At 30.9% G+C, this 21097-nt stretch overlaps 1 protein-coding gene and 1 long non-coding RNA gene across 2 annotated transcripts in view; one reads left to right on the top strand and one right to left on the bottom strand.

The window, feature by feature from the left end:
• The window catches only part of LOC115887066 (monocarboxylate transporter 10), a 59706-nt gene extending 42010 nt beyond the window's left edge, over positions 1 to 17696 (top strand). Inside the window, exon 3 of the mRNA XM_030906391.1 lies at positions 17073 to 17696. Within this exon, the coding sequence (XP_030762251.1) occupies positions 17073 to 17107 (35 nt within the window). The 3' untranslated portion in view covers positions 17108 to 17696. The remainder of the gene's footprint in view (positions 1 to 17072) is intronic.
• On the bottom strand, positions 8861 to 19608 carry LOC115887076. Its single transcript, XR_004050997.1, has 3 exons — positions 17834 to 19608; positions 12389 to 12437; positions 8861 to 9935 (listed from the first exon to the last, which is right to left on the bottom strand). It is a non-coding gene; the product is annotated as an uncharacterized LOC115887076 (long non-coding RNA).
• Positions 19609 to 21097: the final 1489 nt, after the last annotated feature.

The raw sequence follows: 21097 nt of genomic DNA, 5'->3' as shown, positions 1-21097 counted from the left end.
CATCGATTGTCATTCCTCAGCCGTCTTTGGTGCCTTTTTTTCGACCGTATGGTATTTACTATACTAAGGGCTGGCAAAGGTTAGTCTTGGGTCGAGATTTCCGTATGTAAGAAGAGTACAATGGGTTTATAACATAGACTTAAAATAAAATATAGACTGAGCATCTCATTCATAAATAGCTGGAACATGCGGTCAGACAATGTCTTGTTATTGTTGTGCTATTGTGTTAGGTTATAACGAGTGCGACACGAGCGATAGATAGGTTGTCTCTGTCGTAACGGTCGTTCCCTGACGACTCTGCCGAGAAACACAACACTGTCTTTCGTTTCTCAAGTACACCTGAACTCTCCGTCTCATAGCAGGGTAATTTTTTTATTTTAATAAAAGTTTAGAAAAAACGTCTTAGAGTCCAAAAAGGATAAAAATAATAAAATACACGTTATAGAAGAAATTTTATAATCGAAATTACGTAATTTTTGAAATTAATAATAAATTATTAATTTTAGTCAAACATTTACAACCCCTAATATTAATCAAAACAGGATCTATTCCACAGATATAATAGAATCGGCGACAGAGAGAGAAAAAAAAATATGATTGTTGTAATTTTTTTTCTGGTTAAGTGATGTCTTATTATGTAAATTAGAGAAAACATAAATCTGTTCCATTAAAGCAAGGAAGGTGATAGGAAGGGGATAAAATGAAAACTACATTTATTTAACTCGGTACTGTCTTTATTATACCGGGTGCGTCCCAAAAGTGGCTCAACCCCATAATTTTTTTATATTTTCAAATAAAAAAACAAGATTTAGTATGTTAGTATATGACATAAATTAGGATTGATTGACGCATTCAATTGTTTTTGGTCACTTTCTGTTTCACCGGAAATGACTATAACTTTTAATTTTTAAACGGCACCCTCGGTATATTTCTACTTTATTTGATAGAAAATGACACTCTGAATAGAATGACATATCATATGTCAACTTTTGACACTTTCGCATATGGTTTAATTGTAATTGTAACACGTGGTTCATAACGACAATTTGACTCGAAATACCAAGTGTGTGGTATCAATATATTCATAAAAAAATGCTTTTTCAAATATGCTAATGAGTCACCCTTGTTCCATTTGAAAAAATTGACATATGTATGATTAAAAATACGATTTGTACATATTTTAACCGACTTAGACAAGACACGAAACCTATTAGACGATCAAAACTATTTTTCCAAGGCTCCTTGATTAAAACTTAGTGTTTTTAACAACACCATGGCACCCTGGATTGAAATTTAAAATACGATTTGTTTTTCAGCGACAATGTCAAAAGTTGACATATGATATGTCATTCTATTCAGAGTGTCATTTTTTATCGAATAAAGTAGCAATATACCGAGGTTGCCTTTAAAAATAAAAAGATGTAATCATTTCGGTGAAACAGGAAGAGACCAAAAACAACTGAATACATCAATAAATCCTAATTTATGTCATATACCTATAACATACAAATCTGTTTTTTTTATCTGAAAAAATAAAAAAGTTATAGGGGGTGAGCCACTTTTGAGACGACCCGGTATATTAAAAAATATTGTTTCATAATGTAATATCAATTTAAAATTCTTGTATGTTATTTTATATGCTCAAGATAATTTTAGAATAAACCATATTTTTAATAAAATCATTATTAATTATTAACAGGGTTATAATTATGACTTTGTTACAATGTAAGTAAGTAAATAATGTAATGAGAAAAAATTCAGATTTTACATTTTACTAAAATATTATCTAAATAAGCGCCTTTCTACAACAACGCCACTGGCTCCCAATGGGCAAATTGAGAGTTGTCTACCGGTCGAAAGTCGTTTCAAGACTTAAATGGATTATTTAAGTCAAATTTCTTGCAAATTTGGCACTGGCGAACCATATTTTATAGTTCTTGAACAGAAAAAGTCAATAAAATAAACACTTAAGGACTACAAACTAAGAAAATGCGTTAATACAGCCGGGGACATAGCGGCATCAAAGCTTTACCGCACACTTGCCACGCGTACTACAAGGTAATAAATGAATGAATAGGCTCCCTCGCCTCTAATCGGTGTTATCATATTGTAAAGAACTTATCCTTTTTAAACAGTATCCGACTTATAATTTAGTAGTATAAGGACTATTTAATACATCTATGGAATACTAAAACCTACTTTATTAAACTGTAGTATTAATATCTCAATATATGTGTATAACAGGAAAAAAAATATTGATAATATTAAAGACGTGACAACATAGGCTGGACGAGGAAGGCCCGGTCGACTGTACCCAGAAGTAAACATGTGTACAAAAAAGGTTGTTTGTCCGCGTTGAGATGTAAATAGTGTAGTCTATATTTTATTTTAAGTCTATGGTTTATAATGTATCGAACAAAGAGAGAACAGTAAACACGTTGCCAAACGTATGAAATAAACCGAGAAACTGTGCACATTGCTAAGAGACGTGGAAGGGGATATAGCAGATTTGTCGTAGTTGACCGGTCGACCCAATCAGTAATCAGTACCTCTGTCAGTATTTAAAGTTCTAGGGAAAGGTGTACATCATGCGTTCAGCTTCACGATTTAATTACGTCTCGTGATACTTTATTTGTTTATTTATTAACGAGTCGTTGTAATTTTCCCTATAGCTTGAAAGGTTTTAAGTGTAAGCTAGAAACACTAGCATTTTTGGTAAAAATAAGTGGAATTGAGTTGGTGTTCGACAGTGGTCGCGTTATTAGAACTCTAAATTCAAAAATCGATATCTCGAGATCTATTAGAAATAATAGGTTGTAGTTTTTTCAAAAACTTTCTTAATATTTCTGCTGTATTTTCTTCGTAGACAGTATGTGAAAATCTGTATCAATAAAAAAATTACACGATTGCTGAAAATTGATATGATCTAAAAGTAAATAGATGGGTTGTTTACAATTTTTGAATGGAAAAAAATAACCTTATCGAATTTTTCTTGATTTCTTGATTCTTCTGAAGATCGGATCTTTTACTAAAAAAAAGTTTCAATATCTAAAGTGGTTCTTGAGTTATAGCGTGTTATGTGTTAAAAAGTTGAGTTTTTATATAATCGCGATTACTGACGTTTTCTCGTTATAAAAAAAAATGACACCCTAACGATATCCTTATAATTCCATTTCAGATGCTCAGAAACATGTCTAATGATTTTATCTAGTTATCTTCTCGAAAAAAAAAGTCTTTTAAAAATAAGCGGTTTGCGATCGTGATTTTACTTTCCTTGATAGGGAAAAGCGTACCGGCAACGCCGCAACAGCACACCATCGTATTTCTCTCACTCCGACTTAATAAGATCCCTGTGCGATTTACTTCCACACATGTAAACACCGACCCAAAAGTAACAGTTGCCAGCACATGTTCTCGTTGTCAATATGTTTTCTTTAATATTATCTTTTGCATGGGAGATGGTAGTAAATAAAAAAGAAATAGTATGTATGGTAGTTAGGAATATAACAATAGTAGGTATATTGTAAATATGTTTTATTTGAACTGATCTTATTAAGAGAACAACAGTGAAATACTGCCTAGACTGATATTAATTATTACAATGTATATTTTATATATTGTTATTTGTTATAGATTTTGATGTTCATTTTAGTTTTATATTTTGATCTCTATTTTATGAAGGTAAAGGAAATATTTGTTGTTACTAAATATTAGACCATAAGATACAATATTATGCCACACATTTTGAATCAAATATATATTTTTTTGAAATAAACAAAGATTCGACATATTTATAAATATTTTTTTAATAATCTTTCAATATGTTTCCAGTACACTTCGTATTGAAACCTGATGTTAAGACATAAAATTGTTATACAAAGCATTTGCAGACAGTTCTGTAGAAAAGTAAACATAGAAAATAATATTAAGATACAGGTTATATTTAGTGCCATACCTGTAGTCTAGGGCTGTGCCGATACTACCTTTCAGATACTGATACCGATACTTTCGATACCTAACATCCGATACCGATACTATATCTGAAATTCAGATAAAAGGTTTTTTTACTTAACTTTCATTAAAAATCAAAACTCGTTACATAATATTTAGCTATAACAACTAACAACTTCAAAAAAAGTTTATCTTAACCTAAGGGGTAAAAATTTTTCATAAAAATATTAATCTCTGGACATTTTCTGATGTTAGTGAAGTTCTTGTAGGTTTCACAATATGCCCTGCTTCGGAAAAAGTTTGTTCAGAGAAGATAGATCCAGCTCCTGATTTCTTGTTTTCAATAATCTAATGGGTCAGTTCAATTTTTTTTTGTCGGTTCATGTAAATATAGTTGAATTTCTTTGTCCAGATCATAGTTTGGATTTGGATTTGGACTCCACTGACTTTTCTGTAAAAGTTGTTTAGTAGCCCAAAAGAGAGTAAATCATATTTAATACGCACTATTTTAGTTTTAAAACTTTATATATACCTGCAAAAGGCTTAGATTAAAATTGGGAATAAGTGAACCAGAGGTTCCTGGGGCTTCATCAGAGTTCATATTTGTATTTGTATCCGTATCAGAATCAGACATCTGTTGTGACTGTGAAGCATGTAAAGCTAGCGGTGCATTATCTTTTAATACATTTATTATTTTCTGAATTACGGTTTGCTCATTTTCGTTTTCAGCTGTGAAAACGATTTGACACAAGAAAAAAGTATCTGACAGATACTTTGGTATCTGAAGTACTAGGTATCGGCGAGTATCGGAAAATAGTCAATATCGGCCGATACCCGATACTGAGTATCGGTATCGGCACAGCCCTACTGTAGGCTTGCCTATTGGAGGTAGAAAAAACTTTAAATGTAAATTAAATGTAAATGTAGCAGTTGTAGAAATAAACAAAAGTCGACCAGAAAGTTAAGAAAAATTTATAACATCTCTTTTTTTTCATGGATCACCCTGTAAATTTTAAGTTTTTTTTGAGAGATCTTTTTCTCCCGATTTCAGACATAATGTATATTTATGTTTGTCTGTATTTGCGTGAGTCGTTTTTTTAATTATTTTGATTTAATCAGTGCATTGAAATATTTCAATACAATTCTAGACATTTTTAAGTATTATGTACAGGGTGGGTCAAATTGGACGTTTTTAAAGGAAAACGCCCTTTTCTATAGGAGATAGACGAAAACTAATATCGGTGTCTGAGCTCAATTTTTATCAAAAACTTTATGGTCAAAACCACACATTGATATCTGTTACCGTTTCGAAGTTACCGGATGTTTTTCAAAAATGTGCATTTTTAACAAATCGCTGTAACTTTTTTGCTATGGAAAATTTTGTATTTTTATGAAAACATTTCCAAAACAACTTTTTAAATTATTCTGGGTGCCGGGCCACAGCGGCATCCAAGGCAACGAAAAAGCCGATGAGCTAGCTAGGCAGGGATCATCGGCATCCTATCTTGGTCCAGAGCCAGTACTGGAAATACCCAAATGTATGGCCCGTGGTGCACTGAAACTCTGGACCAAGGAAAAGCACAATGTCCACTGGAGAAACAGACAGGGGCACAGGCACAGCAAGGCTTTTATCCAAGGACCTAGCTCTAAAACCGCAAAAGAACTGCTAATGCTTAGCAGGAATAAAGTGCGGATTACAACAGGCCTCTTGACAGGACACATGGCTGTCAAGTGTTATCTGAACAAGCTCAACCTGTATCAAGGAAGTCTTTGCTGCAGACTCTGCGATAAAGATCCTGAAACAACGGAGCACATAATATGTCATTGCGAGGCTCTGGATCGCAAGCGACACTCTTTATTTGGGAAAGCTAGGCTAGAACCGGAGGAACTATGCTCCCATCCTATCAAGGACCTGCACAAGCTAGTGCAGGGCACAGGGATAGGAGAATGGGTGCAGATATAGAAGGGGGACAAACACAATAGGCCTCACAGGTCGCAGTGTTTCCGGCAGAGGACGGCCCCTTGTTATGAAAAAAAAACAACTTTTTATAAAGAATTTAATGGTTTAAAGTATATTTTTTTAAAAATTAATAATTTCAGAGTTATCAACAGAAAAATTGATTTTTTATTTGAGACACATAACTTAAAATTACCTTTCCGAAAATATAGCAGACTTTATATTTTATTATAGTCCCCTTCGAAATACAGAATTTTTAAAAATTCGCCTCTTTTAACTAGTGGGCTTTAGACCTCTTATTGATGATCTGCCCCTAATGGAACTCGAAAACATACTTTTGGGGGCACCGCCCCAGAACGCTGAAGTTATCAGCAAATTTTTGCAATAATTGACTAGCTAACCAAGATCCCAGCCGTTGGTCGTCAGACTTAGTTCCTATGATTTTTTTTATCTTTGCGGAAGAATAAAGAATAATATAATTTTTCTTAACTTTCTAATCGATTTTTATTTCACTTTCAGGGTTCAGGTAAAACCTTACAACTCCTACATTTAAAGTGTTTTACTACATCCAATGGGTAAGCCTGCAGTTGTGCCTATAACTTCTGAAGACCCCTGTAACCTGTAACATCTTACAGTGGCACTTGTTAACTATTGTTTTACTTACTTTACTTGATTCCGTCTGACGAAATCATATATTCTCTTACTGACAAACTATAGCGCGTATAAATATATTGATTCTATTAATTTCGAAAATTTGTGGGAGGTATTTTTGTAAAATCTCTTGTTAGTGTTCGAACAAAAAAAATCCACATGCAACTTTTCCTATATTTATCCGAAAATATCTTTATAAAAATAGAATTTTCGTCTCGGAATTTGCTGACTCACTCGGCTGGTTACTACAAACACACGTACCTAGTACTACTACGATTAATACATCAGTAACTTGAGTTGGATGTCGGCGCCACGGTTCTATTTTTAAAACAATAGTCGCAATTAAGCGTACAGTGTGGTCAGCTGTGGTGGTCAGCAAGCGACGTCCCAATTGTTGTGGATATAGGTCACCTATAAATAATAACCTTATAATAGTCTGGTGCTTTGTGACGGGTTCATTGTAGTTTATTCTTCTGGAACTGCAACTTAGAAATAAAATAGTTTTCTTATTTTATATGGAAAGCCACTGGGTTCAGAGGTCACAAATGCAAGTTAACTACTGTCTATCGCCCCTATTGTTTTGGGTATAGGCGAGGGTCTAGGTTACCTATAAATAATAGCGTTATTTTAAGTAGTTTTGTTACGGATTCATTGTAGTTTATTCTTCTGGAACTGACACTTGGAACTTAATAAAATAGAATAGTTTTCTTATTTTATATGAAAAGCCACTGGGTTCAGAAGTGATAAATGCAAGTTAACTACTATTCTTCATCCCTATTGTTTTGGATGTATGTTATCTATAAGTTAGAGCGTTTTTTGTATAGTCTATATAGTGCTTTGTGACGGGTTCATTGTAGTTTACTCTTCTGGAAATAGAACTTAGGAATCAAATAGTTTTCGATTTTTTTACGAAAAGCCACTGGGTTCATAGGTCACAAATGCAAGTTAACTTCTGTCTATCGTCCCTATTATTTTGGGTATAGGCGAGGGTCTAGGTTACCTATAAATAATAGCATTATTTTAAGTAGTTTTGTTACGGATTCATTGTAGTTTATTCTTCTGGAACTGAAACTTGGAACTTAATAAAATAGAATAGTTTTCTTATTTTATATGAAAAGCCACTGGGTTCAGAAGTGATAAATGCAAGTTAGCTACTATTCTTCATTTCTATTGTTTTGAATAAGTTAGAGCGTTTTTTGTATAGTCTATATAGTGCTTTGTGACGGGTTCATTGTAGTTTACTCTTCTGGAAATAGAACTTAGGAATAAAATAGTTTTCGATTTTTTTTACGAAAAGCCACTGGGTTCAGAGGTCACAAATGCAAGTTAACTACTGTCTATCGTCCCTATTGTTTTGGGTATAGGCGAGGGTCTAGGTTACCTATAAATAATAGCGTTATTTTAAGTAGTTTTGTTACGGATTCATTGTAGTTTATTCTTCTGGAACTGAAACTTGGAACTTAATAAAATAGAATAGTTTTCTTATTTTATATGAAAAGCCACTGGGTTCAGAAGTGATAAATGCAAGTTAACTACTATTCTTCATCCCTATTGTTTTGGATGTATGTTATCTATAAGTTAGAGTTTATGAAAAGCCACTGGGTTCAGAGGTCACAAATGCAAGTTAACTACTTTCATTCGCCCCTATTGTTGTATATGTAGGTAACCTATAAATAATAGCGTTTTATATAATCTAGTGCTTTGTGACGGGTTTATTGTAGTTTATCCTTCTGGAAATAAAACTTAGGAACAAAATAATTTTATATGAAAAGCTACTGGGTTTAGAGATCACAAATACAAGTGAACTACTTTTGTTTGTCACCCACTATTGTTTTGGATATGGGTCATCTATATATAACAGGGTTATTTTAAGTAGTCTGATGCTCTATGACGGGTTCATACGTTTACTCTTCTGGACATGAAACTTAGGAATAAAATAGTTTACGTATTTTGTGTGAGAAGCCATTGGGTTCATAGGTCACAAATGCAAGTTAACTACTGCCTATTGCCCCTATTGTTTTTTTTATATAGGTCACATATAAATAGTAGCGTTATGTTAAGCAATCTGGTGCTTTGTGACGGATTCATAGCAGTTTACTCTTTTGCAAATGAAACTTAGGAGTAACATTTCGTATTTTATATGAAAAGCCACTGGGTTCAGAGGTCACAAATGCAAGTTAACTACATTAACTACTATTTATCGTCCCTATTGTGTTGGGTATACTATCAGGTGCTTTGTGACGGGTTCATTGTAGTTTATTCTTCTCGAACTGAAACTTAGAAATAAAATAGTTCTCGTATTTTATATTAAAAGTTGTGTGTTGCTTTGTGGCAGGTTCAATCTAGTTTTATTTTCTGGCAATATTACCACTAATACAAATGCTTAAAAATAAAATAGTTTTTCTATTTTATAAGAATGAAAAGGCATTGTGTTCAAAGTTCACAAAATCAAGTATACTGTCTGGAAGTTAATATATTGCCTATTGCCAATTACAATATTGCCAATAATATAAACGTTAAAATTAAGATAGTTATCCTATTTTATATGAGAAGCCATTGGGTTCAGATATTCATTTATTCATTTCTCTGATTCATTTGGTTTAGTTTCCTCTGTTTGTCAATATTGCCACTAATATAAGAAATTATTAATAAGTTTTCGCATTTTATCAGAATGGAGGTTAAGTGTGGTTGGAACTTTGTGACTGAATCATTGTAATTCACTTTTCTGTCAATATTGCCATATTTATTTTTGCGTAAAAGCCACTTGGTTCTAAAGTTATATATTTACTACTGATTGTTTATTATACTCTCTGTATTTTTTGATGAATTTATTATAGTTGCCTTCTATAGAATTGTCTTTTGCAAACAAAACATGAACCTAATGATCAAAATCAGATTTTTTATGTCAAAAAGCCACTGGGTTCAAAGTCCAAGGAGACATATTTCAAAGTAATTTACAGTAGCTTAAAATATTTGATGTTTAAAAGGGTATATCTGCCAACTTCCCTATCGGATAAAACAAAGAAATTAAAATTATATTATTAGTATAAGATAATTGAACTATATACCTTTTACAGTTCAAAAATAGAATTCTGTGTTAACAGTGTAAATAGGTTAATTAACAAATAAATTATAATTATTGTTCGATAATACCGATCAAATATACATTTTATCAAACAAATAAAGGTTACAAAATATCAATATTTGTGTAACACGAAACTAATAAAAAAGATTTTTTTTCCAATTTGAAGAACAAACTAACACTGATATCACTAACAAGTTTATAGTTGTATATACTACAGGGTGGTCATCCTTCTTCTATTTCACTAACATTTTGTGTAAAAACCATTGGATTCAAAATTCACGTGTGGAAAATCTGTAACAGTTAAACATATACTGGCTGGCACAAAAACGAACACCTGAAAATTTTCATGTCATTTAAAATTCAATATATTCTTTTAGTGAGTTGATTTTGGTGATTTTTTATGCAATGTGTAGCTAAATTATTTGACTTTTTAACCCATTTTTAAAATTAAAATTAAATTCCTTAGCTACCTTTTATACTAAAAGAAACAAAATATTGTTATTTTGGCAAATGTTTGAAACGTTAGTTTAACAAAGTAAGGCATTTAAAAACCACTTTATCATCAAGGTGCTTTTTTCTCGATAGTTTATTTTGATTCATCTCAACTAGGGTTTCCAATTTTGGGGATCGGTATCCCGTTTTGAAATCCCGGGGCAAAAACCTATAATCCCGGGATCCCGAGACTGACTATCAGAGTCAGAAATTTAATCTAGAAATACTTAATAAACATGCAACTACATATTATTATATCAAAAAGAAAATAAGAAAAGAGCTCTTTAAAATAGACAAAACAAAGTAGCATTAATATTTAGTAAGTAAAAAAATACAATTCCAGTTGCAAAAAAAGGAAAAAATAGCGCAAACACTTAAATATAACTTTTAGATATTGACGTTCTGCCTAGTATAAATAAAGTATGATCTTTGAAAGACTAAAGTGTATAAAGTCGAATCATTTTAAGTTGGGCATTTAAATTTTTCGAGATTTTTGGGATCTCGGGATTTCGGAGATAAACATACACCGGGATCACGGGATTTCGGGATCCTGGTTTGGAAACCCTAATTTCAACAGCTTTATTTTTATTGAACATATCCGCATTTGAGGAAGATAGTAACAATTTACAGCAAGTGTTGCATTGAAAGCATGTCTTTTAATTCTCACTAACACACCTATGAAATTGTGGTTTTGTTTTTGCAATGTCACTGTCATTGAGAAGGCATATTATTATTGTTTGTTGGCAGTTACTCTAGAAGTTTATAAGTCCAGAAGTTGATCACTATATACCATGTTCAATTAGAGCAACAATAGCCGATACAACTTTTGGACTTTAAAGCATCTCTGCCAACAAAAAAAAAATAATATGCTTTTTCTTTCAATAACAGTGACATTACAAAAACAATAACGACTATTTCATAGGTGTGTTGATGAGGACCAAAAGCAAAGACATACTTTAAATACTAAAATTGCTGTAAATACTTACTGTCTACTTCCAAAGGGAATATCTCCAAAAAAAATAAAGCTGCTGAGATGAACCAAAAAACAAACTATCAAGAAAAAATGCATCTTGATGATTTTAGTGTTTTCTAATTTCTTGCTTTGTAAAACCATTCCACAGGGTGTATCAAACTTAATAAAATACCACTTTATTTCTTCTCTTATAATAGACAGATGAGAACTTAAATTTTTAATTGAAAAATGACTAAAAAGTCAAATATTTTAGCTACACACTGCTTAAAAAATCATCAAAATAGGCCCACTGGAACTAGATATAATAAACTTTAAACTTCATGAAAATTTTAAGGTGGTCGTTTTTGGTGCTGGTCAGTGGTACTTGTCCATTATTATACTGAATTATACAAGGTGATCCAGTTTTTTATAGGAGGCCAGGAGTAGTTTAATAATAAAAGATAATAGCTGGGTTATAATTTATTAATCAGAATTAGATATTTTTATGTAATAATGATTACCCAGTTATTTTTACCTAAAATATCCAAGAAATATTTGGTTCGGTAACAATTGTTACTACAGGGTGTTTCAAAAAACATATTCCATTAGAAGTGCGACATATTTTAATGCTAAAAAAGTGTGGACAGCTTCATCAGGGGCGTTCATATAGATTATAAATGGAATATTTTTCTAAAAAAAATGTGCGCCACTGATTTTTTTTTATCTTGTTAGCACAGTTGTGTAGGCCATTTAATGTCCATTAAAAGTTGCCTCTTGATATTTTGTTGATTTAAGTCTCCTTGATGAGATAAACACAATTTTATGTTGATTTAAGTCTCCTTGATGAGATAAACACAATTTTATTAATCTTCCTTAATCCAAGACTAATAATAACTTTTAAAAAATTAATGTCATTAAGTGTTAAATAAGTGCTCATTAATTTCTCATAAAAAATATGAAAAAAAGTTCCTTTGCTTCGGCAATGCATATTTTTTAAGATACAGGATGTCAAAACTTTGAAAAATATAGATCTTTTGAAATTATCTTAAATACCATTATTTCTTTCTTGAATTTGCAGTAGGTAGTACTGAACATCAGTGTTATAAATTAAGAAACACCCTGTATATTAAAATAACAACTACAATTAGCTTAAAATATAATTTTTTTAGATTAATTTTAAAGATTTAGGTATCATTAAGAATAAAGAAAAATATGACTGAAATAAATCCTAAGTGATTTTTAAGTGACAAAAACTTGATCACCCTGTATTCATGTTAATCAGTTGACAGTCTATACTTACATAATATCTTTTTACTGTTGTTCAACACCACATCACTGATTATCTCCCCCTGTAAAAATATAATGTGTGTTTATCAGAATTTATCAAAAACATTTTGTCATCATTAAAATTGACAGACGAGCTCGATTAAAACTCTAATCGGTCGTCTGTGTTCTAATAATAGTCTATTTATTGTTAATCTAGTTTTAAACGATAGATAGTTGTATAAAAAAGATGGAAAAATATCACTGTTTACAGGGTGGTCAATAAAAACCGACTGAAATAATATTACTAATTAAAAATAAACTTAACAGGTTAACTGCCAGGTATAATCGAGGAAAAATGCCCCATGACGCCAGTACAGGGTGTCCCACTAAGAATAGCTCTCGGCTGTATCTCGGAAAGTATTAGTCGTAGAGCTTGCGGAAAAAAATATTTATAACTAAAGAGGGTATGAGAAATTGCTGGAAATTATTTTCAAGTTTGTAGAGCGGCCGCTAGAGGGCGCAACTGCTATTAAAAATAAGGAAAAGGAGTTTTTACACAACTTTGCCTAGATAACGGATACTATAAATAATAAATTCATAATCTTCAGTAATTTTTGCATATTTTTTGTTAGAACCATTTTCCCCTAGCTGCTAAAATAAAGTGGTGGGGGAAGGTTAGATCTGTTTTTATTTAAGTGTTAATAACTCCGGACTGGTTGATCGGAATCCAACAAGTGAGGGCTCGTTTAAAAGGGCGTTTCTTACTCTATATTATACCATATTAATAATAAACATAAGCTTTTGAACGTAGACGCTAGGGGGCGCTGTCTTACAATTTAACAAACATTACGCGTTTTTTCGAAAAAGTTAAATGCGATAGTATATGTAATTTTAGCTGATACTAAAGAGTAATAAAAGTTTAAAAAATCAGCGAAAACCGCATCTTGATATCTTTTTTCAAACCAAAGTTATTAGCAAAATTATAATAAATACGAAAAAATAAGCTTTTAATTAACTTATCTTTCTAACACGGTATCCCTAGCCTTCTTGATTATGACCATTCTAATAAAAAATATGACAGAAAAGATTATTTCATTCAAAAAATCGACAATGTACCAGAATACCATAATACTAGGTGTATGAATATCTAATAATTAAGATACCAATGACGCCTCAGTGAATTCATGGTAGGCTTTGGAAAAAAGTTGCTTTTAAAGAGATAGTTTAAACTCAAAATATTATTATATCAACAATTTGATAGTCTCAGCAGCGTTTTTTATCTTTTGATTGCATTTATAAAAATGCCTTTCTTCAAAAGAGAAAAAACGCTGCTAAGACTATCAATATGCTGATTTAATAAATCTTTGACGTTTATACTATTACGTCAAAAACATCTTTTTTCCAAAGCCTACCATGACTTCACTGAGGCGTTGTTTCTTATTCACTGTCATTGATATCTTAATTATTAGATATTAATACATCTGGTACTATCGTATTCTGGTATATTGTCGATTTTAGAATAAACTAATCATTTCTATCTTATTTTTTATTAGAATGGTCATAATCAAGAGGGCTACTGTAACCGTGTTAAAAAAATAATGTAATTAAGGCCTTATTTTTTGGTATTTATTATAATTTTGCTAATATCTTCGGTTTGAAAGAGGATATCAAGATGCGGTTTTTGCTGACTTTTTAAGCTTTTATTACTCTTTACTATTAGCCTTGTATATGAATCTTTAAAGTAGCTCAACCTAAGACGTTTATGGATGTAAAGCACCAGATGGCGGGGCGTATTTCACAGTCTTTTACTACAGAAAAATATTTTTTGGTACTATGAATTTTGAAGCGACCAATAAAAACAGAGAAAATAAAACTCGATAATTTTCGGACTGTGCCAATTGGTTACTAATCGACCAGATACTTTTTGTCTATTAGATATGCTATAAAAGCTGGTAATTATACAATTCGACCATTGTAAATACCCGACAAATTCCGCAAGGCCGACGAGGCCGATGCTTTTCACTGATAAGAAAAAAAAATGTTTGTTTAGGTAATTTTCGAGATATTTTTCTTTCTGAATTGTTCTGAATGCACATTTTTAAAGTATTTTATATTCTTTGTCCGCTTGATCTATTATACTGGTCGCACGTATCGAAGTTCTGATTCTTCTAGTTTTAAAAAATGTTCTTATTTCTTTGTAATTGTAGGGGTTGTAGTGTAAAATTAGATTAAGTTTAATTATAATGTTTAGTGTAGAATACCAGAAATAGTTTAGTAGTGTTTTTATAGTTTATTATTTTGTAGTTAAGTAGTAGGTGAAGGGATAATTTGGTTATTTTTTCTTTTTGTTTGATTAATTAGTAAGTTTGATAATTTTTTCAGGGTAGAATACAAGAAGTAGTTGTGTAGTGTTTTTATAAGATATTATATTAGTTTATTTTATAGATGAGGTATTTGGGTATTTTTTCTTTTTGTTTTTCTTCTAATTGTAATAATTCTATTAAGGATTGTGATAGATACACTATATCTGCCTTCAACTTCGTTGAAAAGTGCGTTATCATATAATTTTGGTTTTCTGGTAGTAAAATATACGAAAAAAAAATCTGATCAAATTTATTTTAAATTAAATTAGTCGAGTGTTATTAATCAAATTAATCTAGTCAAATAATAATAACAGTTAGTTTCTAAATACTATACAGGGTGAGTTTCCTACGATCGATGTTCTCTATGGGTATATCGGAAACTACTGGAGATAGAGAGTCGGTTAAATGGGGAAAGAATAATTGCAGTTTTGTGGGGTCATAAATATGCGCCTTTCGGATTTTTCGGAGAAGTTCAAGGCTTACTAGATATTTCGAAAAAAAAACAAATTTTGGCTATTTTAAAACTTGTCTCTAATTCCATTATAATCTACCGTATGATCGAATAAAAACGGCGTCAACCATGGCTATGAAATGAAGATCGCTGTCATTTTATATGTAAAATTATATGGGAAATATCATCGATTGTCATTTCATAGCCATCGCTAACGCCATTTTTATTCGATCATACGGTATTTTAGACAAAAAGTTTCAGATAAAAGTTGTAGATAATCACATACCTAATGAGTTTGTGTTTTCTGTTTTTTTTTTCCTAAAGCCTGTCATTTTTGACATATGACACAAACATTATGTTTTTTTTTAAATGGAAACCATAGTTGGCCATGACTTCATAAAAAGCGCCATTTTTTAAGCTTTTCAGCGATATAGGTATAATATGTTTTTTTCGAAAAATTACAAGTTATAGCCAATTCTTTTCTTTCTTGGCTAATTTCCATACCAATAATACCATGCCAGTTAGTTGGCACCAAAAATATAAAAAGTTTTATGTTTTAAAGAAAATGAAATGATTCTTTTATAAACCTGCATTAAATCAAATTAAATTAGTATGTAACTTTTTTTTAAATATTAATTAACAGCCATTATCATAAATTATAAATAATGTACCAACATATCGAAATATTAATTTCTTTGTTAATACGGTTTAGAATTCTTAAAATAACAGGTAAAAATAATCCACAATTTACAATAAAATAAAAGTTTCGTTTAAATTTCTTAATCAACTGAGCACTATTAAAGTTCGCAGAAACCCGGGCTATTTTATTACATTACTCTGAGGAAAATAACGAAAACAATCGATATTTTTGACTCCGCCCCGAAAGGTTCACGATTTGTCCTCCAGTTGGCAGCACATTTTGTCTAGTCGGTTGATCAACTTTAAGAATATATAAACAAGGCTATTAGCTAAAATTATATATACTATCGCATTTAATTTTTTTGAAAAAACGCGCAATGTTTGTTAAATTGTAAGACAGCGCCCCCTAGCGTGTACATTCAAAAGCTTATTATTATTGTTTATTATAGAGAGTAAGTTTATTATAATATAGAGTAAGAAACGCTCTTTTAAACGAGCCCCCGTTTCCTCTCGTTTTTAAACGAGATTCCGTTCATCCAGTCCGAAGTTATTAATGTTTAAATAAAAACAGATCTAACCTTCCCCCACCACTTTATTTTGGCAGATAGGGGAAAATGGTTCTAACAAAAAATATGCAAAATTTACTGAAGATTATGAATCTATTATTTATCGTATCCGTTGCCTAGGCAAAATTGTGTAAAAACTCCAGTTTCTTATTTTTAATAGCAGTTGCGCCCTCTAGCGGCCGCTCTACAAACTTGAAAATAATTTCCAGCAATTTTTCATGCCCTCTTTAGTTATAAATATTTTTTTCCGCAAGCTCTACGACTAATACTTTCCGAGATACAGCCGAGAGCTATTCTTAGTGGGACACCCGGTACAAAACTTTTAAAATGTCTGTTTAAAACAGTTGGTGATAAATTTATAAAAATATCAAACTATACATTTTTTTTTTAATTTTCTCTAAAACGGTATGGACATTTTGAAAAGTATAAACGGGATTAACCATTTTAGAACAAGCAAACATTTTATGAAGAATGCATTTTTCTCAAAATATCAATAATAAAAAGTTTTTCTCTTGTAAAGAGAATCCGGGGACATACTGTATATAAATTCATAATTTTATTTTTTGTCCGGATTTTGTCCGGCTTACACTGGCTTACAGAGCTCACTTGTCCAGAATTTCCAAAAAAATTGACTGGAAACTCTAACTAAAGACTAAAGACGCTGTATATTTGTTTGCTATATTATTTTTTTTGTTTCAGATATATCACAGAATAAGCCAGAGGACCAGACATGATGAAGGCTTAATTTTTTTAGTTAATTTTGCTATAGTTCCTAAAATTTTAAAAATTCGGAAATTTGTCCGAACATTTTTTAAAGATTTAGTTTTTTTTAATTAAATTAAGCGAGAGGCTATTGTTATTAATAGCATTTAGATTTTTTAATTTATTTAATAACTACTTGCATTTAGTTTTAGGTTTGTTAAGCGTTAATTTTATTTTCCCTCTTAAGTGACAATTTTTTTAGGGCTATGATTCTCAGCATCTGAGGTTTTTTAAACTTTATATTTTAATTTTATATATTCTATTTGTCGTACAAAGACGATGAAATTAATTTTGTACATATGTATTTATATATTATATTGTGACAAAACTTTTAGTACCTAACTATTATTTTTTTGATAATAAAATGAACTGCATTTTTTTGAGTTTTGTAACAATGTGATATAATTAAAAGAATAACAAAATATCAAATGAAATGAAACGGAAAATGCAAACTAAGGGTGCCTAATTAGAATAAATATATTTTTATTAAATACCTATGTCTGAGTTTCCTTGATTTTGTTTCGAATTTTATAAATGTTGATTATACGATGTTACAAGTAAGTAATTTGGTTTTAATCTCTTCCTTGATGTTTTGTGATAAAAATGTACAAAATTAATACAAAAAAGACTCTCTGGTTTCTCTAATATTAATTAATTAATATAAAAAATAAAGTAATGCAAGAACAATATATACATACCTTGTTCGGTCACTCAGATCACACAGAATAGGCGAAGAGACAACTTATATTTGTCAGTACATAGCCTTAAAGCTTAGCAACAAGTAATTTTATAATTAAAACGGGTGATAAAAACAATAATCAGTTAATTATATTTTTATAATAACTCAATTAAGATATCGGTGGCGACCTCTATAGAAACGTAGTTGAACAAACAACCAAGCAAATATAGGAATATACACATAGAGTATCAGAGTTAAAGTCCGTATCTTGTGGGATTTTTTAATTATTGATTTATATTGAATTAGTTTTAGCCTATTTGAATTGAATTAAAAATGAAATTAAGTTTTAATCCTGTTGCTATTTAATCCTGAGAGCAACAAATTAAAATGTAATTCCAGTTATTGTATAAAAATGGATTAAAAATAGGTTTATTGACTGAATTTTAGATGAGGGGGATGAATCATTGTTTGAAACTACTTTAGACCTGGTTGTAGTAATGTAAAATATTAATTTATGATATTATTGAAAACTAAGTTGTTTAAAAAAAAATGTTGGTTTCGTTCAAAGATCACAAATGTGCGAGTCAACTATTGTCTGGAACTTTGTGGCAGGTTCACTGTAGGTTTACTTTTTTGGCATATATATTTCGTATGGCATATTAAGAGTACACATGATATCAAGAAAAAAAAAGAAATCAATACAATAATCCAAACAATTCAAAAATCAACAATTAGATGTGTAAGAGACATATCACAAAGTTACAGTAAAAACCAGTAAAAACGAACAACTATAAATTTACACTACAAGATTTAGCTCTGCGATCCATTCTATAGCATCCTGGTCAGCCTCATGAAGACGATTTAAAGAGAACTGCGCCTTTGTTAATGGGCACTCTGTTGCGATATGAAAAGGTGTATGTTCGGAATGTCCGCAATCGCAGTTAGGGCTGTCGGTTAGTCCCCATTTGTGTGTCCAGAAGCGGGTTCTGCCATGGTTAGTTTTGAACCGATTGAGTGTTGTCGACGTTTTTCTTGGCAAATTGAATCCCAGAGGGCAGAGTACTGGGTCAGTTATCAAGTGATGAAGGTCAGGATTATTTTGTGAACATTCATTTCGCCAGCAGTCTTCAACCCGAAAGTTGGAATTTAGTAGCTAATACCCATGGCGGTTTTCTGGACTTCAGACGATTCAAGAAATTTTCTCAATCATCATGAATGGGCAGATGAACATTGCTGGTGTACTTTTTCCACTCTCTGACTAGGGCCGCCTGTTTTCTCAAATGAGGGGGAGTAATGTTTGATAATACAGGGAGCCATTGGATCGGAATGCTTCTGATAGTGCCCGTTATAATGTCAATAAGATGAGTATGATTGCTATTTATCCAGACAGGACAGCAATATTCTGCCACCGAATATGTGAGGGCCATTGCAGTTGTGTTTTAAGTACCCTGGCGTTTGCTCCCCAGCTGCTACCTGCGATCTTGTGCAGTATATTATTGTGAGGTGTATAGAGGTGTATATTGAGTGAGGTGTGGCTTGAACGTGAAAGACCGATCCAATGTGACTCCTAAGTATTTTGGGTGAGAGTTGTATTTTACCAGTTGATCCCCAAATTTGACCTGGGGTACATACTTGGCTTGTAAGTTGTGAAGATGAAAGCACGAAACCTCAGTCTTAGCAATGTTTGGGCAGCCTTCACTTTTTTTGCAATATTTCCACTATTAAAAACACTAAAAATATAACTGTTTTAGAATTTTATATACAGGGTTGTTCACCACATACGACACGGAGTATTGTAGCTAAACGATGAGATTTTTACAAATTGTAAGTTTTGGGTTCGATGAAGGACTATTAGAGGTACAATTTAAAAATAATTTTACAAGATACAGAGTGTCCCAAATAAGTAAAAAATATCAAAGTTGTATTTTTTTAAATGGAACACCCTATATATTATTACATTTTTAGTTTCTACGATTAAAATAAAGGTAAATTTGATTAAGATTTATTATACTTAAACCTTACCGTTTTTGAAATATTTTCAATTTTGTGAAATTGCAGTAAAAATTTTAAGGCTTCATTTCTCCAAGGGTATCAAAGTTTTTAATACTAAATATTTACTGAAGTTTATTTACTGATCAGTTATTGTGTTGCAATAATAAAAATAATACTACCTTATACAGAGTGTATAAAAATTTATTTTAAATAATTATTAGCTTCAAACGGCAATAACTTGTTTAATTTAAATGGAACACCCTGTATATTTTACGAGAATCAGATGCACAATTTAATTGTCTATCAAATTATATTATACCATTTTTTACCTATCTCTTTAAGTTTCCGTAGAAAATTCATTTTCTTGTAATTTAGAACTTATTTATCAATATACCCATGGACTATTCACATTTTAGATTATTTTTAAAGATGTACCAAATTTTTAAAGAGTACAGATACTAATATTGTCGATATAATTCGTTTATTTCATTAAAAAATAAAAAAAAAACTGTTTAAATATTTGTTAAAGAGGACCAATTAATATGATTCCAGTATTCAAACTACATTAACTGACTGTTTGCGTTGATTAATAATAATTGCTCCAAATACTAAAAAACTGAATTTTGTATGGGCATTAGACAGTGTGATAAAAAGTAACACTAAAAATGATATTTCATTTTTAATAAATGCTTATTTATAACAACAGAGACTTTAATTTGATAACTTATTATTATATTGATTTCTGACTCAAATCCACATTTATTTATAATAATTTATTAACGAACACTTTTATAAAGATTTAAATAGTTTTCTTTTTGCATAGAAATGGGCTAGTAATATTATCGTTTTGCTAAAAACGATAATATTACTAGTCTGTACATTTTGTACATTTGTTGCTTTAAAAACAATCTAAAATGTCAATATTCCATGGATATATTGATAAATGAGGTCTAAATTATAAGAAAATGCAGTTTCTACGAAAACTTGAAGGGATAGGTAAAAAATGGCATAATACAATTTGATAGACAATTTAATTGTGCATCTGATTCTCCTAAAATATACAGGGCATTCTATTTAAATTAAAGAAGTTATTGCCGTTTGAAGTTAATAATTATTTAAAGTAAATTTTTAGACACTCTCTATAAAGTAGTATTATTTTTATTATTGCAACACAATAACTGATCAATAAATAAACTTCATTAAATATTTAGTATTAAAAACATTGATACCCTTGGAGAAATAAAGCTTTAAAATTTTTACTGCAATTTCACAAAATTGAAAATATTTCAAA

Source organism: Sitophilus oryzae, unplaced genomic scaffold (assembly GCF_002938485.1).
Source record: "Sitophilus oryzae breed Bouriz unplaced genomic scaffold, Soryzae_2.0 scaffold_1146_pilon_pilon, whole genome shotgun sequence".
Lineage (NCBI taxonomy): Eukaryota > Metazoa > Arthropoda > Insecta > Coleoptera > Curculionidae > Sitophilus > Sitophilus oryzae.
Note: the sequence above shows the minus strand (reverse complement) of the source record. Positions and strands in the feature narration are given on the sequence as shown.